Consider the following 16,124-nt stretch of genomic DNA (forward strand, 5'->3'; position numbering starts at 1 on the left):
AAGCGCAATCCTTATCTAAACCGCTTCGAAATAATAAAATCTTAAACCCTAAAAGAAGACTACTCCTTTCATTGCCGCAAACAACAGACTTGTGCAGTCATCAATCTTCAAGCAAACAAGCTCCACGAAGGGTCTTCTCCGCTACGTTCAGGTTAGAATCTCGACAAACATTGTCCGGTTCTACTTCTGTGTCTCTCTTTACTTGGACTCAGTGTAAAGTTCGAAGCTTTATTCTCTCTACCTGTTTCGTTTACTTGCTTACTCTCCTGGACCCATTCAGCTTCACTCTCTATGCTTTCAGCTTTTGATTGGGTACAATCACAAAAAAATTGCATTGAAAGTTTTGACTTTTATTGTTGCCCATCTCATCAGAATCTCGGAAGCTGCTTACTCTTGGAAGCAGACAGAACCTAGTTATGGAGCCATTGTGTCTTGACGTTGAAACCAACATGTACCTCCCACACTCAGAACCAGACCTGCCTGTTTCTCAAGACTTTGGGGAGTTCATGCTCTCTCGCTTATCTCAGTCAAAACGACCAGACCATAAACATCTATCCGCTGTAATCGAGGAGCTGTCAAAGACTCTAGCGGAAGGTAACCACAGTCAAACACCTGTGGCTTACTTCGCCGCCACGTGTAGCTCCCTAGACAGCCTCTTGTCTTCAGATTCTGAGCCATCTCTGGATGTCGTCCAGCCACACGTTGTCATCCTCTCCCTTGTGTTCCCTAAAGTCTCAGCCGGAGTGCTGAAGAGGAACGGTTTGGCTTTGCGTCTCGTCCTCAGCGTTCTGCGTCTGAGATCAGCAACTCCTGAGTGCTTGGTCTCGGCGTTGAAGTGTTTGGTTCATCTCCTCACTACCGTTGAGTCAATGTCAGGGAACGAAGTCTCTGAGTCCTACAGCATTTTGCTGAACTTCGTTACTCATTCAGATGGAAAGGTGAGAAAGCTAGCGAGCTCCTGTCTCCGTGATGTCCTGGTGAAGTCCTCTGGTACAAAGGCATGGCAATCACTCAGTGGCACCATTGCAGAACTGTTCCAAAAATATTTAGACCTCGCTCATAAATCTGAAGCGCGTTCTGCTGAAGGAGCTCAGCAAGTGCTCTACATTCTCAGCGCTCTAAAAGAGTGCTTGGCCTTGATGTCCAAAAAGCATATTGCTACTGTGATTGATGGGTTTAAGATACTGCTGATTACGCGCGATGCGTTTATTGCAAGGCCGGTGATAGACTCTTTGAATGCGCTTTGTCTCAACACAGCCTCTGAGGTTCCTGTTGAGGCGCTGGTGGAAGTGTTGTATCATGCTGCTGTTCTGTTCTCGGCGCCTGAAACATCTGCTGATGCTATGACCTCCACAGCACGTTTGCTGAAAGTTGGGATGATGAGGGCTTTTAACCTTAATAGAGATATTTGCGTGGTTAAGCTTCCTGGTGTGTTCAATGGTCTGAAAGGTATGCTGTTGTATCTGCTCCTTTTTGGTTTCAGAATTGCTGAGAGATACTGCTTACTTTGCGAATGCGGTTTATCTTACTGTTGCGTTGCTCTTTGTGCTTCTTTTTTTGGCAGATATTATTGCATCTGAACACGAGGAGGCAATCTTTGCAGCAACAGATGCGTTGAAGAGTTTGATAAACTCGTGCATCGATGAGAGTTTGATCAGAGAAAGCGTCAACGGGATCCGGAATTCAAACTTGGAGGCAAGGAAGTCTAGTCCAACAGTCATTGAAAAACTGTGTGCAACAGTTGAAAGCTTGCTTGATTACAAGTACCATGCAGTCTGGGACATGGCTTTTCAAGTAGTTTCGACCATGTTCGATAAATTAGGTAACTTTTGCTATTCTCTGTCTTGTCACTTCTCTCGTGTTGAAGTTTTTTCTTTTATTTTCTAGTAGTTGTTCATGTGCTAATCCTCTCACGCAATTTTCAGGCGAAGATGCTTCATACTTTATGAGGAAGACCCTGGAGGACTTATCAGATATGAAAGATTTACCTGATGAAGACTTTCCTTATACGAAGCAGGTAACTCTACTATTCTAGTCCTGGAGCCTAATGACTATTTGCTGGGGTTCTAGATTACAGTAAAAGTAGTTGAGATAGTGATGTCCTTTATGATCTGTTAACGTGGCTTCATCGTTGGGCCTAAGTATACTTTTTTTTTACCTAATAGTTCACCTATATGGTAAGTTGTGGAAGGAAATGAAAAGCTGTAAGCATATGCAACTAGGTCAATAGATATTGGGCTGTGTTAACTTTTCTGCAAAGTCTCAAAATGCTTGATCTTTTTTGTTCTGTATTGACTTAGTGGTGATAGCTCTTATGCTGTTGGTACAGAAATTCGATATACAAAATATCTATACAGAACTTGTAACGTGAGAATGCTCTCATTAGTTAACTACGATATAAGATGATAGCAACATGTCAATGTATTAGAACTTTCGTATTGTAGTCACGTCTTGTACTTTCCTGACTGTTTGTTTGACTGATGTTATCTTTGTTGGCTGTCCCCAGTTGCATGAGTGTGTAGGATCAGCCCTTGGTGCTATGGGACCTGAAACATTTTTAAACATTGTGCGTTTAAACCTTGAGGCGAGTGATCTGTCTGAGGTAAACGTTTGGCTCTTCCCAATCCTGAAGCAGTATACTGTGGGAGGACGGCTAAGTTTCTTCACAGAGTACATCTCTAGAATGATCGAAACAATGAGCCAGAAAGCTCAACAGGTAATTTTTGTCTTGCCTTTGATTTTTTTATTATCTTTATTTCTCGCTAATGCTGCTAATTGTTTGTTATGGCAGCTCAAGCTACAAGGTCTTACTTCAGCTTCTAGGAGTGTGGACTCTCTTGTATATTCATTATGGGCTATGTTACCTTCATTTTGCAACTATCCTGTGGATACAGCGGAGAGTTTTGCGGATCTGGGGCGAATACTGTGTGGAGCTCTTCAATCACAGGCTGAAACTCGTGGAATTATATGCGCCAGTTTGAATATCCTAATTCAACAAAATAAGGAAGTTGTGGAGGGTAAAGAAATGCCTGTCAGTGATGCAAGTCCTGCTATGGTACGAGCTAGTGGTCGTTATAATTCAGACATTGCGGCAGCTAATTTGAAAGTTCTGCGGTCGTGTGCTCCTAAGTTATTGGATGTTTTATCAAGGATATTTCATGAATCTAGCAAAGATGATGGCGGTTCTGTTCAGGTAACTAACAACTCCAAAGGGCTGGTTACTAGACTTATATTTAAAGGAGGATACATCATAAAAGTTATTGATAATAACTTCAATGTCTTTTCATTCAGTCTGCGATAGGGAACTTGGCGTCCATTGCGGAGAAAAAGACTGTTTCAAAGCTACTCTTCAAGACACTGCGAGAGCTTTTAGAGGCTACTAAAACTGCTATTGCACAAGATGAAAGCTCTGCTAGTGGGATGGACGTGGATAATATCGCAGACAAAAATTCTTCTTCCAACCTTAGGTACTGTTACTTAACTTGTGTTTCTGGTTTACTAGTTGCAACTGAGCCAGAGTTGACTCTATAATCTGTTATTTCATTTCAGGGCAAGGTTGTTTGATCTGCTAGTTTCTCTTTTACCTGGTTTGGATGGTCAAGAAGTAGATACTGTATTCAGTTCTCTGAAGCCTGCAATGCAGGTTTGTAAACTGATTTGTTTTTCTGGATGTGGCTGTGATTTATCCTTCTACTACATGAAGATGAGTTTGGTTAATTGAGTGGATGAGTGGTATATGCTGATGTGGATCTTAAACTGCAGGATCCCAAGGGCAAAATTCAAAAGAAAGCGTACAAAGTTCTTTCAGTTATCTTGAAGGTATTGTGCTTCCTTTGCCTTAAGATTTCATTACTGCATAGCTGACTAATTTTATTCTCGCTTAAGCATGTAAGTTTCATTGCTAGGATGCGGTTCATACGCCATCAGTATATTATATTTACTTCATGTTACATAGTAGATGACTAACAATAGGTTATGACCCCTATACTGGTGCTGTTTCTTTATGAAAACCGTTAAAACTTTAGCGTTCGCTTTTTAAATATGTATATATAGACTAATGTCGGTGATACAAATGTTTCTGTTGCCAGAGTTCTGATGGATTTGTTTCAAAACATCTCGAGGAGTTGCTTGAGCTGATGCACAATATATGCCACGTCTCTGCCAAGCGCCATAAACTTGATTGTTTGTACTTCCTGTTGGCTCATGCATCAAAGACTGTAAGAATCTAAACCTTTTTAGCTTTATGTGCCATTTGGCAATACGTTAGAGATGTAGGTTTTAATTTTAGAACTACATTCAGTTTCTCGTTTAGATGCTCATGATTTTTCGCCGTACAGGATGATTTGAAGGCGAGAAAGGACATTGTTTCTTCATTTCTACCCGAAGTTATACTTGCTTTAAAAGAGGTACTAAACATTGCTTGAAACTGTTTGTGACAAACTATAATTGTGCAAGAATCATTATTCAAGTCGCTGCTGTTTCTGGAGGTGAATAAAAAAACAAGAAGCAGAGCCTATGACGTACTTGTTCAGATTGGGCATGCATATGCAGACGAGGAAAACGGTGGAGACAATGAGAAACTACATGGTTACTTCAATTTGGTATGTTTAATCTAATCCTAATAAGTCACTGCAACATTTTTTTCAGGATCTTTGTTTTTTGTTTTTTTTTGCGTCAAGGTTGGTTTTGTTCACCTCTGCTATAAACTGTCACAGGTGGTTGGTTGCTTGGCTGGAGAAAAACCTCAGATGATTAGTGCTGCTGTTAAGGGAGTAGCTCGTTTGACATATGAGTTCTCTGATCTCATTGCTAGTGCTTACAATTTGCTTCCTTCAACATTTCTTCTCCTCCAAAGAAGAAATAAGGAAATCACAAAAGTTAGTTTTCTATCTTCCCTTTCAAATGGCCACAACTTTATGTTGCTGCGAGTTATCCATTTATCTCATTTGGTTATTAATGAGACAGCGATGTGTTTTCCTTTTTCTGAAGTCTACATCCAATTTATTCTTGAAAACAGGCAAATTTAGGTTTGTTGAAGGTGTTGGTGGCTAAGTCACCCGTTGAAGGACTACACGCAAACTTAAAGAGCATGGTCGAAGGCTTGCTGAAATGGCCTGAAGGAACCAAAAACCTTTTCAAAGCGAAGGTATGTTTACCGCTCTTTCTTATTCCCTTTTAACCGCAAAATGCCCAAGATAACATGTTTGGTGCCTAGAGTTTGAATTTTGTCATTTTCGCCACTTTGCCTTCTTTCACACGCACACAGACTAACACACTTGCACATGCTGAGCACTTGCCAGGACATTAATTTTGTTGCTTAGCGGCAAGCATACATATAGATATTAGTATATTTTTTGGCGGACTCTTGTCCTTTCCTAAAGAGTAATGTTTGGTAAAATAGGTGAGGCTTCTATTGGAGATGCTAATCAAGAAATGTGGCACGGAGGCTGTTAAGTCTGTGATGCCTGAAGAACATATGAAGCTCCTGACAAACATCCGAAAGGTTTGCTAACAGTTCTTAAAAGTTGTCTAGAGTTTAGTATATGGGTTATGTATGCCATCCATAAATCTTTTCTTGGTTTTATCTCAGGTCAAGGAGCGTAAAGAGAAAAAATATGCAGCTGCCTCTGAGATGAGTAGATCACAGCATTCAAAAGAAACTTCATCAAAGTACCTTTCCCAACTCAGTTGACTGATAAATAATCTCATAGAAGTTTCTGAGTGGTCAAGTAATGCATGTTCTTGATTTGTCTTACAGGGTCAGCCGGTGGAATGATACCAAGATATTTTCTGATTTTGATGATGAAGACGAGGACAGCGATGGAGACTACATGGATGGGGAGACGCATGGCCGTAGCAAGGCTTCCTCTTTGTTGAAATCTAAAGCATCTGCTTTGAGGTTGGTTATTATATAATCTTGTGGTCTCTGTGCTTTGGTATATACATTACAGAACCTGATAGTGACGTATTACAGATCAAAGAAGAGTCAGAGGCAGAGTCATCTTGAAGTTAACGAGTCAGATGATGAACCACTTGACTTAATGGATCGATACAAAACAAGATCAGCTCTTCGATCAAGTGAGCTTCGCAAAAAACGGAAAGCTGACTCAGACGAAGAAGCAGAGTTTGATGAGGAAGGACGGCTAATCATCCAAGAAGGAGGGAAAGGTAAAAGAAAGGAAATCTCCGATCCAGATTCTGATGCCAAGAGCAGCAAAGGTAGCCGTTTCTCTGCAAACACATCCAAGAAGAACCAGAAGCGGATGAAGACATCAGAGTCAGGGTACGCTTACACAGGCAAAGAGTACGCAAGCAAAAAGGCAAGTGGAGATCTTAAGAGGAAAGATAAGCTTGAACCGTATGCGTATTGGCCACTTGATCGCAAGATGATGAGCCGTAGACCGGATCAGCGTGCGGTTGCGGTCAGAGGTATGTCTAGCGTGGTTAAGCTGACAAAGAGGTTGGAAGGCAAGAGCAGTGCGGAAGCACTTGCTGCCACTAAGTTCCAAAAATTCAAGAGGAGTGGTCATAAGAAATCGGCTGGGAAGAAGAAAAGCAAGTGAACAAGTGGCGGTAAGCTTCTCACTATGTTTAAGGTATTAGAAGAAGGATTGTATTTTATTTCAGTCTTCACTTTCTGAAACTTGAAATGCCATTTTGTCCATTTACTAGTGTTACAGCTAGTGAAAAAATCTCATGAGTTGGTTTCAGATTGTTTGCCATTTGATCCCATCTCATCCAGAGTAGTTAAAATATCAACTTGTTAGCATAATGAAACCATCACATGCCATTAGTTCTAGTAGAAAATAACAAAATAAAGTAATCAATGACAGCTGAAAATGACACACGGTTTTGTTCTATAGCAATGACTGGTTTAAACAGCATTGATACGTGATGTGATGACTGATATCTCTGTATGGTTGAAACAGCCTCTACTGCCTTCCATGGATTTTTTTGTAACACCTTTTTAATTTAATGCAAAATTGTATTTAAACCAAATAATCTTTTGTATAATGATTGCTTCATTAAGTCTGTGAAATTCTAATTGAGAATGAGTTAATAGAGTCTATTCCTGCCCTCTTTTGAAGTTTCAGAACTGGCTTGTAAAGAACCATGGTTTCAGAACTCCATCATAACTCTAGTCTTGATTTGATGAGTTTTTGTGACATCTCTTAAACACTGAACACCCTAATTAACAAGATATTGAGGTCTACTTTAATATATTTTTATTGGTCACTGCAGAATCTGCATAGTATGAACTAGTACAAGTTTTGGCTTAGATGGGAGAGAGTAATGTAGCTAATTGATTTTCGAAAAAATCATTATTTCGGATTAGGCAAGTTACTAATTGATTTTCGAAAAATCATTATTTCATATTTTATGTCATTATTTCAGAATACATTGGTTTCATGAATAAATATATGATTATATGGTTGACAAAAGAATATATGATTATATCATAGGCGGATCAATTTCAGTCCACACACTGCTCAGCTCATTATTTTGTTTAAGTCTATTTTTGTTGGCGACCTCTCGCCATCAATCAACTGTTCCAAAAAGTCTGTACCCTATGTTTTAATCAAAATTAGTTATTTAAGAAAATTTTAATTATGTAGTAGCTGTTTTTTTTTTTGACCAAGGGCTTAGTTATGTAGTAGCTGTTTCTTTGATCTTTTCTTTTCTTCTCAATTCGACTCAAACTTTCACGCATGTAAAATGTGCAACACATTAGACTCAAACGAGTGAAACAAATATTGTCTCAGCGTTTTTTTACAGCCGACATAAGCACACACTTGTAAGCTACTTTTTATTTGCATACCACATGCATTTGCTATAGTGAAAAAAACGCCAGCCAGCGAGCTTGACCAATGAACATAATCATTGTGTTTTTGAATATGCCAAAATATCTAAGATTGTTATGTATCTCTGTTATATTATCGATGAGAACGAATGTTATATAGAGTCCCTTGATGGATTTAACTTGAACTTGAACACTCATGTGCCGAAGTAGTGTCAGCTAATACCCTAATCCGAACATGTTGTTTTCTATTGTGTTTCGTACATTGGCAGAAACACTAGATTAACTACATGCAATATGAAAACATGCGTGCATATATATATATATTACATTGGCCTGTTACTTCCAATAATTAAATCACCAATATATAATAATAAATAATTTGACTTTAGTATTATCAATACTTGCTTTTCAAAAATACAATTTTTTTTTCTAATCCTAAGTCGTCATTAATGACTTAATTTAATTTGATTGATAATAGAAACATGGTCGCGTTTTCGCATATGCAAATTGAATGGTCGAACACAATTTCAGTTTCGATTGTTAAATAAAAAAAATAGGGCCCAAAACTTTAAAATTTAATTGTTTCCAAATTTAAATTTAGTACCATTAATTTTAAAAGCCTAGTTATATATGTGTGTATATATATATATATATATTAGGTAGACTAACTTTTAAAACTATATTGTAATTGTTGTAAATATATTGTTGATATTTTTTTTAACAACGCTTAGAACATAATTAACGGTGGTTCTTAATTTAGTTCTTAAGGGGTGAGTTCTACTGTTTTTATAAAAATTGTGTCTTCGGCGTCTTCTATAAGGACCGAGTTTAATTTGGTTATTGCACTGTTTGCAGACTCCACTGATACATGGCGGCATGCGATTGATTCATCTTTCAGTTTTGTTTCTTTTTTTTTAGTCAGACAAAAAAAAAAGCGTTAATCATGTTCTTAGAAATAATTTGAAACTGCATTGTTAAAAAGATTCCACCATGGCGCCGATACACACTGAGGTAGGCTCATCTCCCTATAAACTTTTGTGGAGGTTTCCACTGTACTAGGACATACACACATAGGTCAAATATAATTGTCTATATAAACCTTAAGAGAAATAAGGAAAACACAGCCACATACACACACTAGTAGAGATACCAAACAAAACACAAAACCGAAAAGTTTAAGACAGTGATCAGAGAAACTGGTATTTCTGTTTTCTATCTAGCTAGACTCTACATTCTTTGCAACAAAGCAATAATGCAGTCGGAGAGAGACGAGGTCTTGACGTTGTCATGGCCTCTCATCGGAGAAAACGAGAAGAGTAGTAGTAATGGTATAAAGGTAGAAGTGAAGAAACAGCTATGGCTTGCGGGTCCACTCATCGCAGTGAGTCTTCTTCAGTTTTGTCTGCAAGTAATCTCAGTCATGTTCGTCGGACATCTTGGCTCTCTTCCTCTCTCAGCCGCCTCCGTTGCCACATCCTTCGCCTCCGTCACCGGCTTCAGCTTCCTGGTAAGTTTTATGTTTTCTATTTGAAATCTAATCTCAAGCTATAGGCTATAGCCATATCTAGTTTATTCAATCCTGTCACAACAAATTTTTTTTCATAACACACTGAATATTCCTGTAGTCCACATGCATTTAATGATACCATATTTAGCAATGTCCAAAAGTACAGATAGTATTCAGTGACTAATCCATCTGTTTCATACTATCCCTATGTATTAAAAGAAAAACATTAAAATCTTTGAACCATGACACCTGTCATCACGAGAATCAATTTCAAAATCCTTAGAAAATAAGTTGGTCTATCTAAATATATAGTATATTTTTTATTAAACTAATCATATAATTAATTATTAATATAAAAATATTATTTATTATTTCCTTAAATAGAACATACGGAATTACCTAATTTGATCAACATATATATGATAATTAATGATTTTAAATAATAAAGATTTGATAATAATTTATACTTCCTCTATCATTTTTGTTTTATATTAATATCATAAGAATAAATTAGACAATAAAATTAACTAAATAATAAAAATTTCGATTTTTCAATATATGGTATATTTTAAATTTTTGAAAAAGAATACAAATTAGTAATCTTTTAAAAAAAGTGATCAGTGATTTAATTTTTATATATACCAAGATACACATGTTCATAAAATTATATGAGTAAGATGTCTTATTTAATAAATATTAGATTAAATATATATATACATATATACAAATATCGTTTAAATTAAATTATATATTATATAAATGCAAAAATATTTAAATTTCAAACTTTTTATTGAACAAATACTAAGAATTTAATATTTTAGTTTCAAAATTTTCATTGAATTTGTAAAAATGATTATAAATTAATAAAAATAATAAAAGTTTCATATTGAAAATTTTGTTATCAATATTTCAATTTTTTTTGTTATCAAAAATAAAAATGATCATAAAACCATGTTAATAGGAAATTTTTATTTAATAAATATTCATATTAAAAAAAAAAATACTATACATTGATGTTCATATCATTTAAATTTAATGATAAACAATATAAAATATAAAAATAATTATTTAAATTTATTTACCATAAAATGATCGTAAATAACAATAATTATTTTGATCTATATGTCCGCACCTATTTATTTATATATGTAAAAGTCACTGTTCTCTCACGAATTTAATATAAATTAAAAAAACACAAATAAATAATATTACATAAAATTTTATGTATATACAATATTCATTCCGCGCAAAGTGCGAATCTTAATCTAGTTAATTATTAAATATCAATTGACGTCAAGAAAATATTAAATATTAAATATCAATTATTTTTTAAAAAAATTGTTTTACTATAAATAGCGTTAAAAAATGTTAGGCGAGAGTGGACAATGATTCAACACCTAGTGTCTATGATTAATAAAGCGTTTATATATATTTAGACGGTTTATACTTTGATAAATAATAACAAAATATTAAAAATATATAATATTTTATATTAGGTATCATTATTTACAAATAATAAATTCACATCATTTGACTTTTATAAGATCATACAATAATATATTAACTACTGTGATTTATGAATAATAAATAATATTATAATTGTCTAGATGGTTTAGAAGATAATCACCACGGTACTATATGGTCTAGTGTCTAGGTGCCGCTTAAGTAGACGCTTAAAGTATTTTTTTAGAACACTGCCATTCTACATTTCCAGCGCATATATTTAAATAAAAAAAAGATTTTTATTTTTATTTTTATTTCTAATTCACTAATTAACAAAACCCAACAAAATAATATATTAATTAAAGATAAATATAACAATATTTAATATGTGTAAACAACACATTATGAAACAGATAAAGTATTTAAGTAATAATTATGTTGAAACGTGATAGCAAACTTAAGGTTTTTAGATCAATTTTTCAAAATACTTCTAAATTAATCTGGCCGCTTAAGTTGGCTAACGTTATCAAGTTCCAGTCCAAGTCTGTTCACCCGTGATCTTGATCTGATCACCTAAACCATATCTAGCTCCAGACCCCAAACCGATCACGTGTGTTTATTAACAAAACAATACTAATATATATCTGAAATGAGAACCAAAATAGTGATAAATAATATAAAATCCAGCTAAGATGTAGTTGTCAAGCCACCTTGTCTGAATTTTTTTGACCACGACACCATGTCTGAATTTACAAGTTGCGTATGCATATTTGATTCTTTGATGCGACTATTCAGTAGCTACAAAAAAAAACATTATCATTTTCATATAATTGAATTGCTTAAATTTTACTTTATTTTTTGCTACCCTACATCTAACAGTGAAAGTGAATGACATCAATATTCCATATTCAAATCTGAATTAATGATAGTGACAATTGCGTTCACGCTTACTTGTAAAGCAAGAATCAAATCATAAGAAAACTATTCACCTCTGTACAGATTGGAACGGCAAGTGCTTTGGACACAGTTTGTGGCCAGTCATATGGAGGAAAAATGTACGGAATGTTAGGCATACAGATGCAAAGAGCAATGTTTGTTCTTACACTCTACTCTATTCCTCTCTCCATCGTTTGGGCCAACACAGAGCATTTCCTTGTCTTCTTCGGCCTAGACAAATCCATTGCATACCTCTCTGGCTCCTATGCAAAGTTCATGATCCCTAGCATCTTCGCCTATGGTCTTCTTCAATGTATCAACAGGTTTTTGCAGGCGCAGAACAATGTGTTTCCTGTGGTTTTATGTTCTGGAGTCACTACTTGTCTTCATGTGATCCTCTGTTGGGTCTTGGTGTTGAAATCTGGTTTAGGGTTTAGAGGAGCTGCTGTGGCCAATTCGATCTCGTATTGGCTTAATGTCATTCTCTTGGCATGTTATGTCAAGTTTTCGCCTTCTTGCTCACTGACCTGGACTGGTTTCTCTAAGGAGGCTCTACGCGATATCATACCTTTTATGAAGCTAGCTATTCCCTCTGCACTTATGGTTTGGTAAGTCTAAAAGAAAATGCTTACGCTAATTATTTATTGGAGGTGACGTGAGAAACAAGGTTTGTATAAAATAGATTCATTGAGACGAAAGGATTAATATGCTATTCCAACGTAGAGATAAAATTAGGCTAAACCTAGTGAGATTTGATATCAAAAAATTCCTTCTCTTAATATGAATTTCTCAACTCACTCAAATTCATGGTGAAATCAAATCCATTGAATAATATATGATTTAAGTTAGGATTTATAAATCATTAAACTAAGAACACATGATTTTAAAATAAAACGAGTAATAGATTTACAAATCCAAGAAAATACACAAAACAATAACTCCTGCTTAATTAGTATCCATTTTATTTTGTCAAAAATTAGTATCCATTAAAAGCATATTTATTTGAGGTTATGTTGTTTGAGCAGCTTAGAGATGTGGTCCTTTGAACTTTTGGTTCTCTCGTCAGGACTTCTTCCGAACCCAGTTTTAGAAACTTCTGTCCTATCAATATGGTAAGTATCAAATTTTGTTTTAAACTGTTCTCTTCCTCATATATCATTCAGAAAAAAACCTTTAGTTATTCATGGTTATGATCACTGAACTAGTAATAATCTTTTTTGCAGCCTTAATACATCAGGAACAATCTGGATGATCCCATTTGGCCTCGGTGGTGCTGCAAGGTCGGTACACCAGTAACCAAGGATGGAAGGACCCGTCTGTTACTTTATATATGGATGTTGCATAGAGATTCAGCATAACCTTAACTTTATTATCATAACATTATTATCATTGAATTGTCCTCTGAAATCCGCAGCACAAGGGTGTCAAATGAGTTAGGAGCGGGGAACGCAAAAGTGGCTAAGCGTTCGGTTCGTGTGGTCTTGAGCATTGCAATCTTAGAAAGTACACTAGTTGGTTCGGTTATGATACTGATAAGGAAGATATGGGGATTTGCATACAGTAGTGACCCGAAAGTAGTCACATATGTAGCCTCGATGATGCCGATTCTCGCCATAGGCCACTTACTAGACAGCGTCCAAAGTGTTTTTTCAGGTTATATTCTCCACTCAAAAACTTTTTGTACGTTGAAGTTTTTTTTGTTTGCAAGTAAAAGGCAAACACCAGCCTACAACTACAAGCATCATTCCTGTTTTGGAATTTGGTTTAGACCGGTTAATATCATATTTGTCATGCTGATTTTTTTGGTTTATTGTAAAAGGGGTTGCTAGAGGATGTGGATGGCAGAAGATAGGAGCTTTTGTCAATCTTGGATCATATTATTTTGTGGGAGTCCCGTTAGGCTTGTTACTTGGTTTTCACTTTCACCTCGGTGGTCGGGTAAATTCCATAAACGAATTAAAATTCTCTCTTCTTTTTGATCAAACAATTTCAAGGGTTAACCATATATCATAAAAATGTAAATATAAAAAGGGGCTTTGGCTGGGAATCATATGTGCACTCGTCATCCAAGGTGTATCTCTTTCCGTCATCACCTTTTTCACAAATTGGGAAGAAGAGGTATAAAAAGCTGTATTATTATTATTTTCATTCTATGCCTTTGGAATGTGACTTGTGACAGTTATTGCTCACGTTTTTAGTGATTCTTGGTTTATGTAACCCATAGGTCAAGAAAGCTACAAGCAGAGCTGAAGGTGCCAAGGATCATGCAGCCGAGAATGAGTCAATTATTGTATTCTGAGAGCTAAATGGAATATGCTATATGTAACTGAGAAAAAGTTGGGACCATTATATCATATTTTGTAACAAAATATTAGAAAAAAAAAAAAAAGATTGTTTGTGATATTTCTGTTTGCTAATGATCTGTTATGAGCTTTTCACATGTGATAATTTTTTTACTTTCTAGGGCTTTTACAATGTTCTTTGTATTTGCAAAAGCCGTCGCTTTGTTCTCAGGGTTTCTGAATCATTAATATTGCAATTTGCAATGATGAGAAAAACGTGCAGCCGAATAGTTAGATTCTCAACGCCCTACTTTAGGTGGGGGACGCAGATTTCAAGCCGTTGCTTCAGTTCTCGAGGTCAGTCTCATGATCTTACCACAAAGATCACCACTTCGTCTCTTAGAGACGTCTTCACACGACCCACATGGCAGCAAAGTCAAATATTTGTTCAATGTAAAAGAGTTTCTTCCCATGCTAGTGATGATCATGGATCTGTAACGGTTGAAACTTTGGATGCTCTGTGTAAAGAAGGGAGAGTATTAGAAGCTGTGGAAGCTGTCCAGATCTTAAAGAACAAAGGGTACGTTGTTGACTTGCCTAGGCTTCTAGGGTTAGCCAAACTATGTGGCGAAACAGCGGTTTTGGAAGAAGCTAAGGTCGTTCATGACTTCATCAATGGTTCGGTTTCAACTCCTTTAAATGTTGCATCTCACAACACTATACTCAAAATGTATTGTGATTGTGAATCCACTGAAGACGCCTTAAACGTGTTCAAGGAGATGTCTGAGAGAAACTCAGAGACTTGGTGCGTTATGATGAGAGCCTTAGCTAGGAACGGAGACGGTGAGCTCGCGATTGATATGTTCACACGGTTCAAAGAGGAAGGAAACAAACCTGACAAGGAGATATTCAAAGCGGTCTTCTTTGTGTGTGCTTCACTAGGGGACAGTAACGAAGGGTTGCTACATTTTGAATCTATGTACAAAGACTATGGGATCATCCCCTCCATGGAAGATTACGTGAGCTTAACGGAGATGTTAGCAGCATGTGGTCATTTAGAAGAGGCATTGGAGTTCGTTGAGACAATGACGGTGGAGCCAAGCGTTGAAGTGTGGGAAACACTGATGAATCTTTGTTGGGTTCATGGAGATGTAGAGCTGGGAGATAGGTTAGCTGAGTTAGTGCAGAAACTTGATGCCACAAGGATGAACAAGGAAGGTCTTGTAGCAGAGAGAGCATCAGACTCCACGAATGAGATGATGAGAGAATTGAAACGGAGACTATATCCTGAAAAGATTGGGCGCCGTACGCATGAGTTTAAAGCAGGAGACACTTCAAAACTAGAGTGTAGTGAAACTGTTCCTCTACTGAAGAGTTTGAAAGTGCATATGCTAGAGATGGGTTTTGTCCCCGCGATTAGGTTGGTTAATATTGATGGAGCTGAAGACGAGGATAAAGGGGAACAACTTCTTTTTAGAAGCGACAAGCTAGCCTTTGCTCACAGCTTCCTTAACACAAAGCCTCGTGGTCGTGTATGTGTTATGCAAAGTATGCGTATCTGTCATGATGGACATGAGACATGTAAGATGTTGACATTGATAACAGGGAGAGAACTGGTGACACGAGGTTCGAAACGATTCCATCATTTCAAAAACGGGGTCTGCTCATGCCAAGATTACTGGTGATCTCTTAAACCCTTCATGTCCTCAACATCAAATGGTGATTTTACTCAGCTTGTTAGAGATTTTTTCTTCCGTCCTTCATTTAATATATGTTTTAAGAGAATTATTAGCCCTGTTCTTTTACAAGACGCTGAGATCGGCGGTTGCGTCAAAATAAATATACTACAACGAAAGGAAATTGAACGTGTTTTGAGAAAAACATCAGACGCCAACAAATTCCGAAGACAGAAAATGCAGAGACCACCAACGCAACTATTTTTAGCGTCAGATTTATCCATTTTTGTTGCCGCAGCGGCTAAAAAAAGAAGCAGACTTTTTTCCTTCAGCCGTGGATTTGCCATGGGAATAGTTGTAGTTTCTTGACGCAACCACCGATCTCAGCGTCAGAGAAAATAACATCCCTAATGTTCTTTTCCCAGATCACATTGGTTTATTACATCGGTTAGAAATAAGTTCAGTGTCAATATTTCAAT

The 16,124-nt window shown here is 36.4% G+C and overlaps 3 protein-coding genes across 3 annotated transcripts; all 3 read left to right on the forward strand.

Annotated features, from left to right (window-relative positions):
* LOC106405912 (RRP12-like protein) lies at nt 1–6,722 on the forward strand. Its single transcript, XM_013846470.3, has 18 exons — nt 1–151; nt 373–1,449; nt 1,565–1,822; nt 1,926–2,017; nt 2,507–2,716; nt 2,792–3,193; nt 3,292–3,467; nt 3,550–3,643; nt 3,763–3,819; nt 4,089–4,217; nt 4,338–4,406; nt 4,488–4,601; nt 4,716–4,877; nt 5,018–5,146; nt 5,402–5,503; nt 5,591–5,670; nt 5,759–5,899; nt 5,975–6,722. Exons 2-18 carry the CDS (start codon nt 417–419, stop codon nt 6,561–6,563), a joined length of 3,837 nt encoding a protein of 1,278 aa, XP_013701924.1. The 5' UTR covers nt 1–151; nt 373–416; the 3' UTR covers nt 6,564–6,722.
* A 2,092-nt stretch (nt 6,723–8,814) lies between these two features.
* LOC106406560 (protein DETOXIFICATION 15) lies at nt 8,815–14,090 on the forward strand. Its single transcript, XM_048752477.1, has 8 exons — nt 8,815–9,308; nt 11,751–12,295; nt 12,713–12,799; nt 12,911–12,967; nt 13,102–13,340; nt 13,507–13,625; nt 13,719–13,805; nt 13,912–14,090. The coding sequence occupies exons 1-8, from the start codon at nt 9,054–9,056 to the stop codon at nt 13,984–13,986; spliced, it is 1,464 nt and encodes a 487-aa protein (XP_048608434.1). The 5' UTR covers nt 8,815–9,053; the 3' UTR covers nt 13,987–14,090.
* Nucleotides 14,091–14,213: 123 nt separating this feature from the next.
* Nucleotides 14,214–15,989, forward strand: LOC106405469 (pentatricopeptide repeat-containing protein At2g34370, mitochondrial). The gene has a single exon (XM_048752478.1). It carries the CDS (start codon nt 14,233–14,235, stop codon nt 15,652–15,654), a length of 1,422 nt encoding a protein of 473 aa, XP_048608435.1. The 5' UTR covers nt 14,214–14,232; the 3' UTR covers nt 15,655–15,989.
* Nucleotides 15,990–16,124: the final 135 nt, after the last annotated feature.

Source organism: Brassica napus, chromosome C3 (genome assembly GCF_020379485.1).
Source record: "Brassica napus cultivar Da-Ae chromosome C3, Da-Ae, whole genome shotgun sequence".
Lineage (NCBI taxonomy): Eukaryota > Viridiplantae > Streptophyta > Magnoliopsida > Brassicales > Brassicaceae > Brassica > Brassica napus.

Bases quoted from the DNA above. Each gene is read 5' to 3' on its own strand.
- LOC106405912 (XM_013846470.3), top strand. From the start codon at position 417: ATGGAGCCATTGTGTCTTGACGTTGAAACCAACATGTACCTCCCACAC. The intron at 4,218-4,337 runs GTAAGAATCTAA...TTCGCCGTACAG, and splicing joins TGGCTCATGCATCAAAGACT to GATGATTTGAAGGCGAGAAA. The intron at 4,878-5,017 runs GTTAGTTTTCTA...TCTTGAAAACAG, and splicing joins GAAATAAGGAAATCACAAAA to GCAAATTTAGGTTTGTTGAA.
- LOC106406560 (XM_048752477.1), top strand. From the start codon at position 9,054: ATGCAGTCGGAGAGAGACGAGGTCTTGACGTTGTCATGGCCTCTCATC. The intron at 12,800-12,910 runs GTAAGTATCAAA...TCTTTTTTGCAG, and splicing joins ACTTCTGTCCTATCAATATG to CCTTAATACATCAGGAACAA. The intron at 12,968-13,101 runs GTCGGTACACCA...TGAAATCCGCAG, and splicing joins GGCCTCGGTGGTGCTGCAAG to CACAAGGGTGTCAAATGAGT.
- LOC106405469 (XM_048752478.1), top strand. From the start codon at position 14,233: ATGATGAGAAAAACGTGCAGCCGAATAGTTAGATTCTCAACGCCCTAC.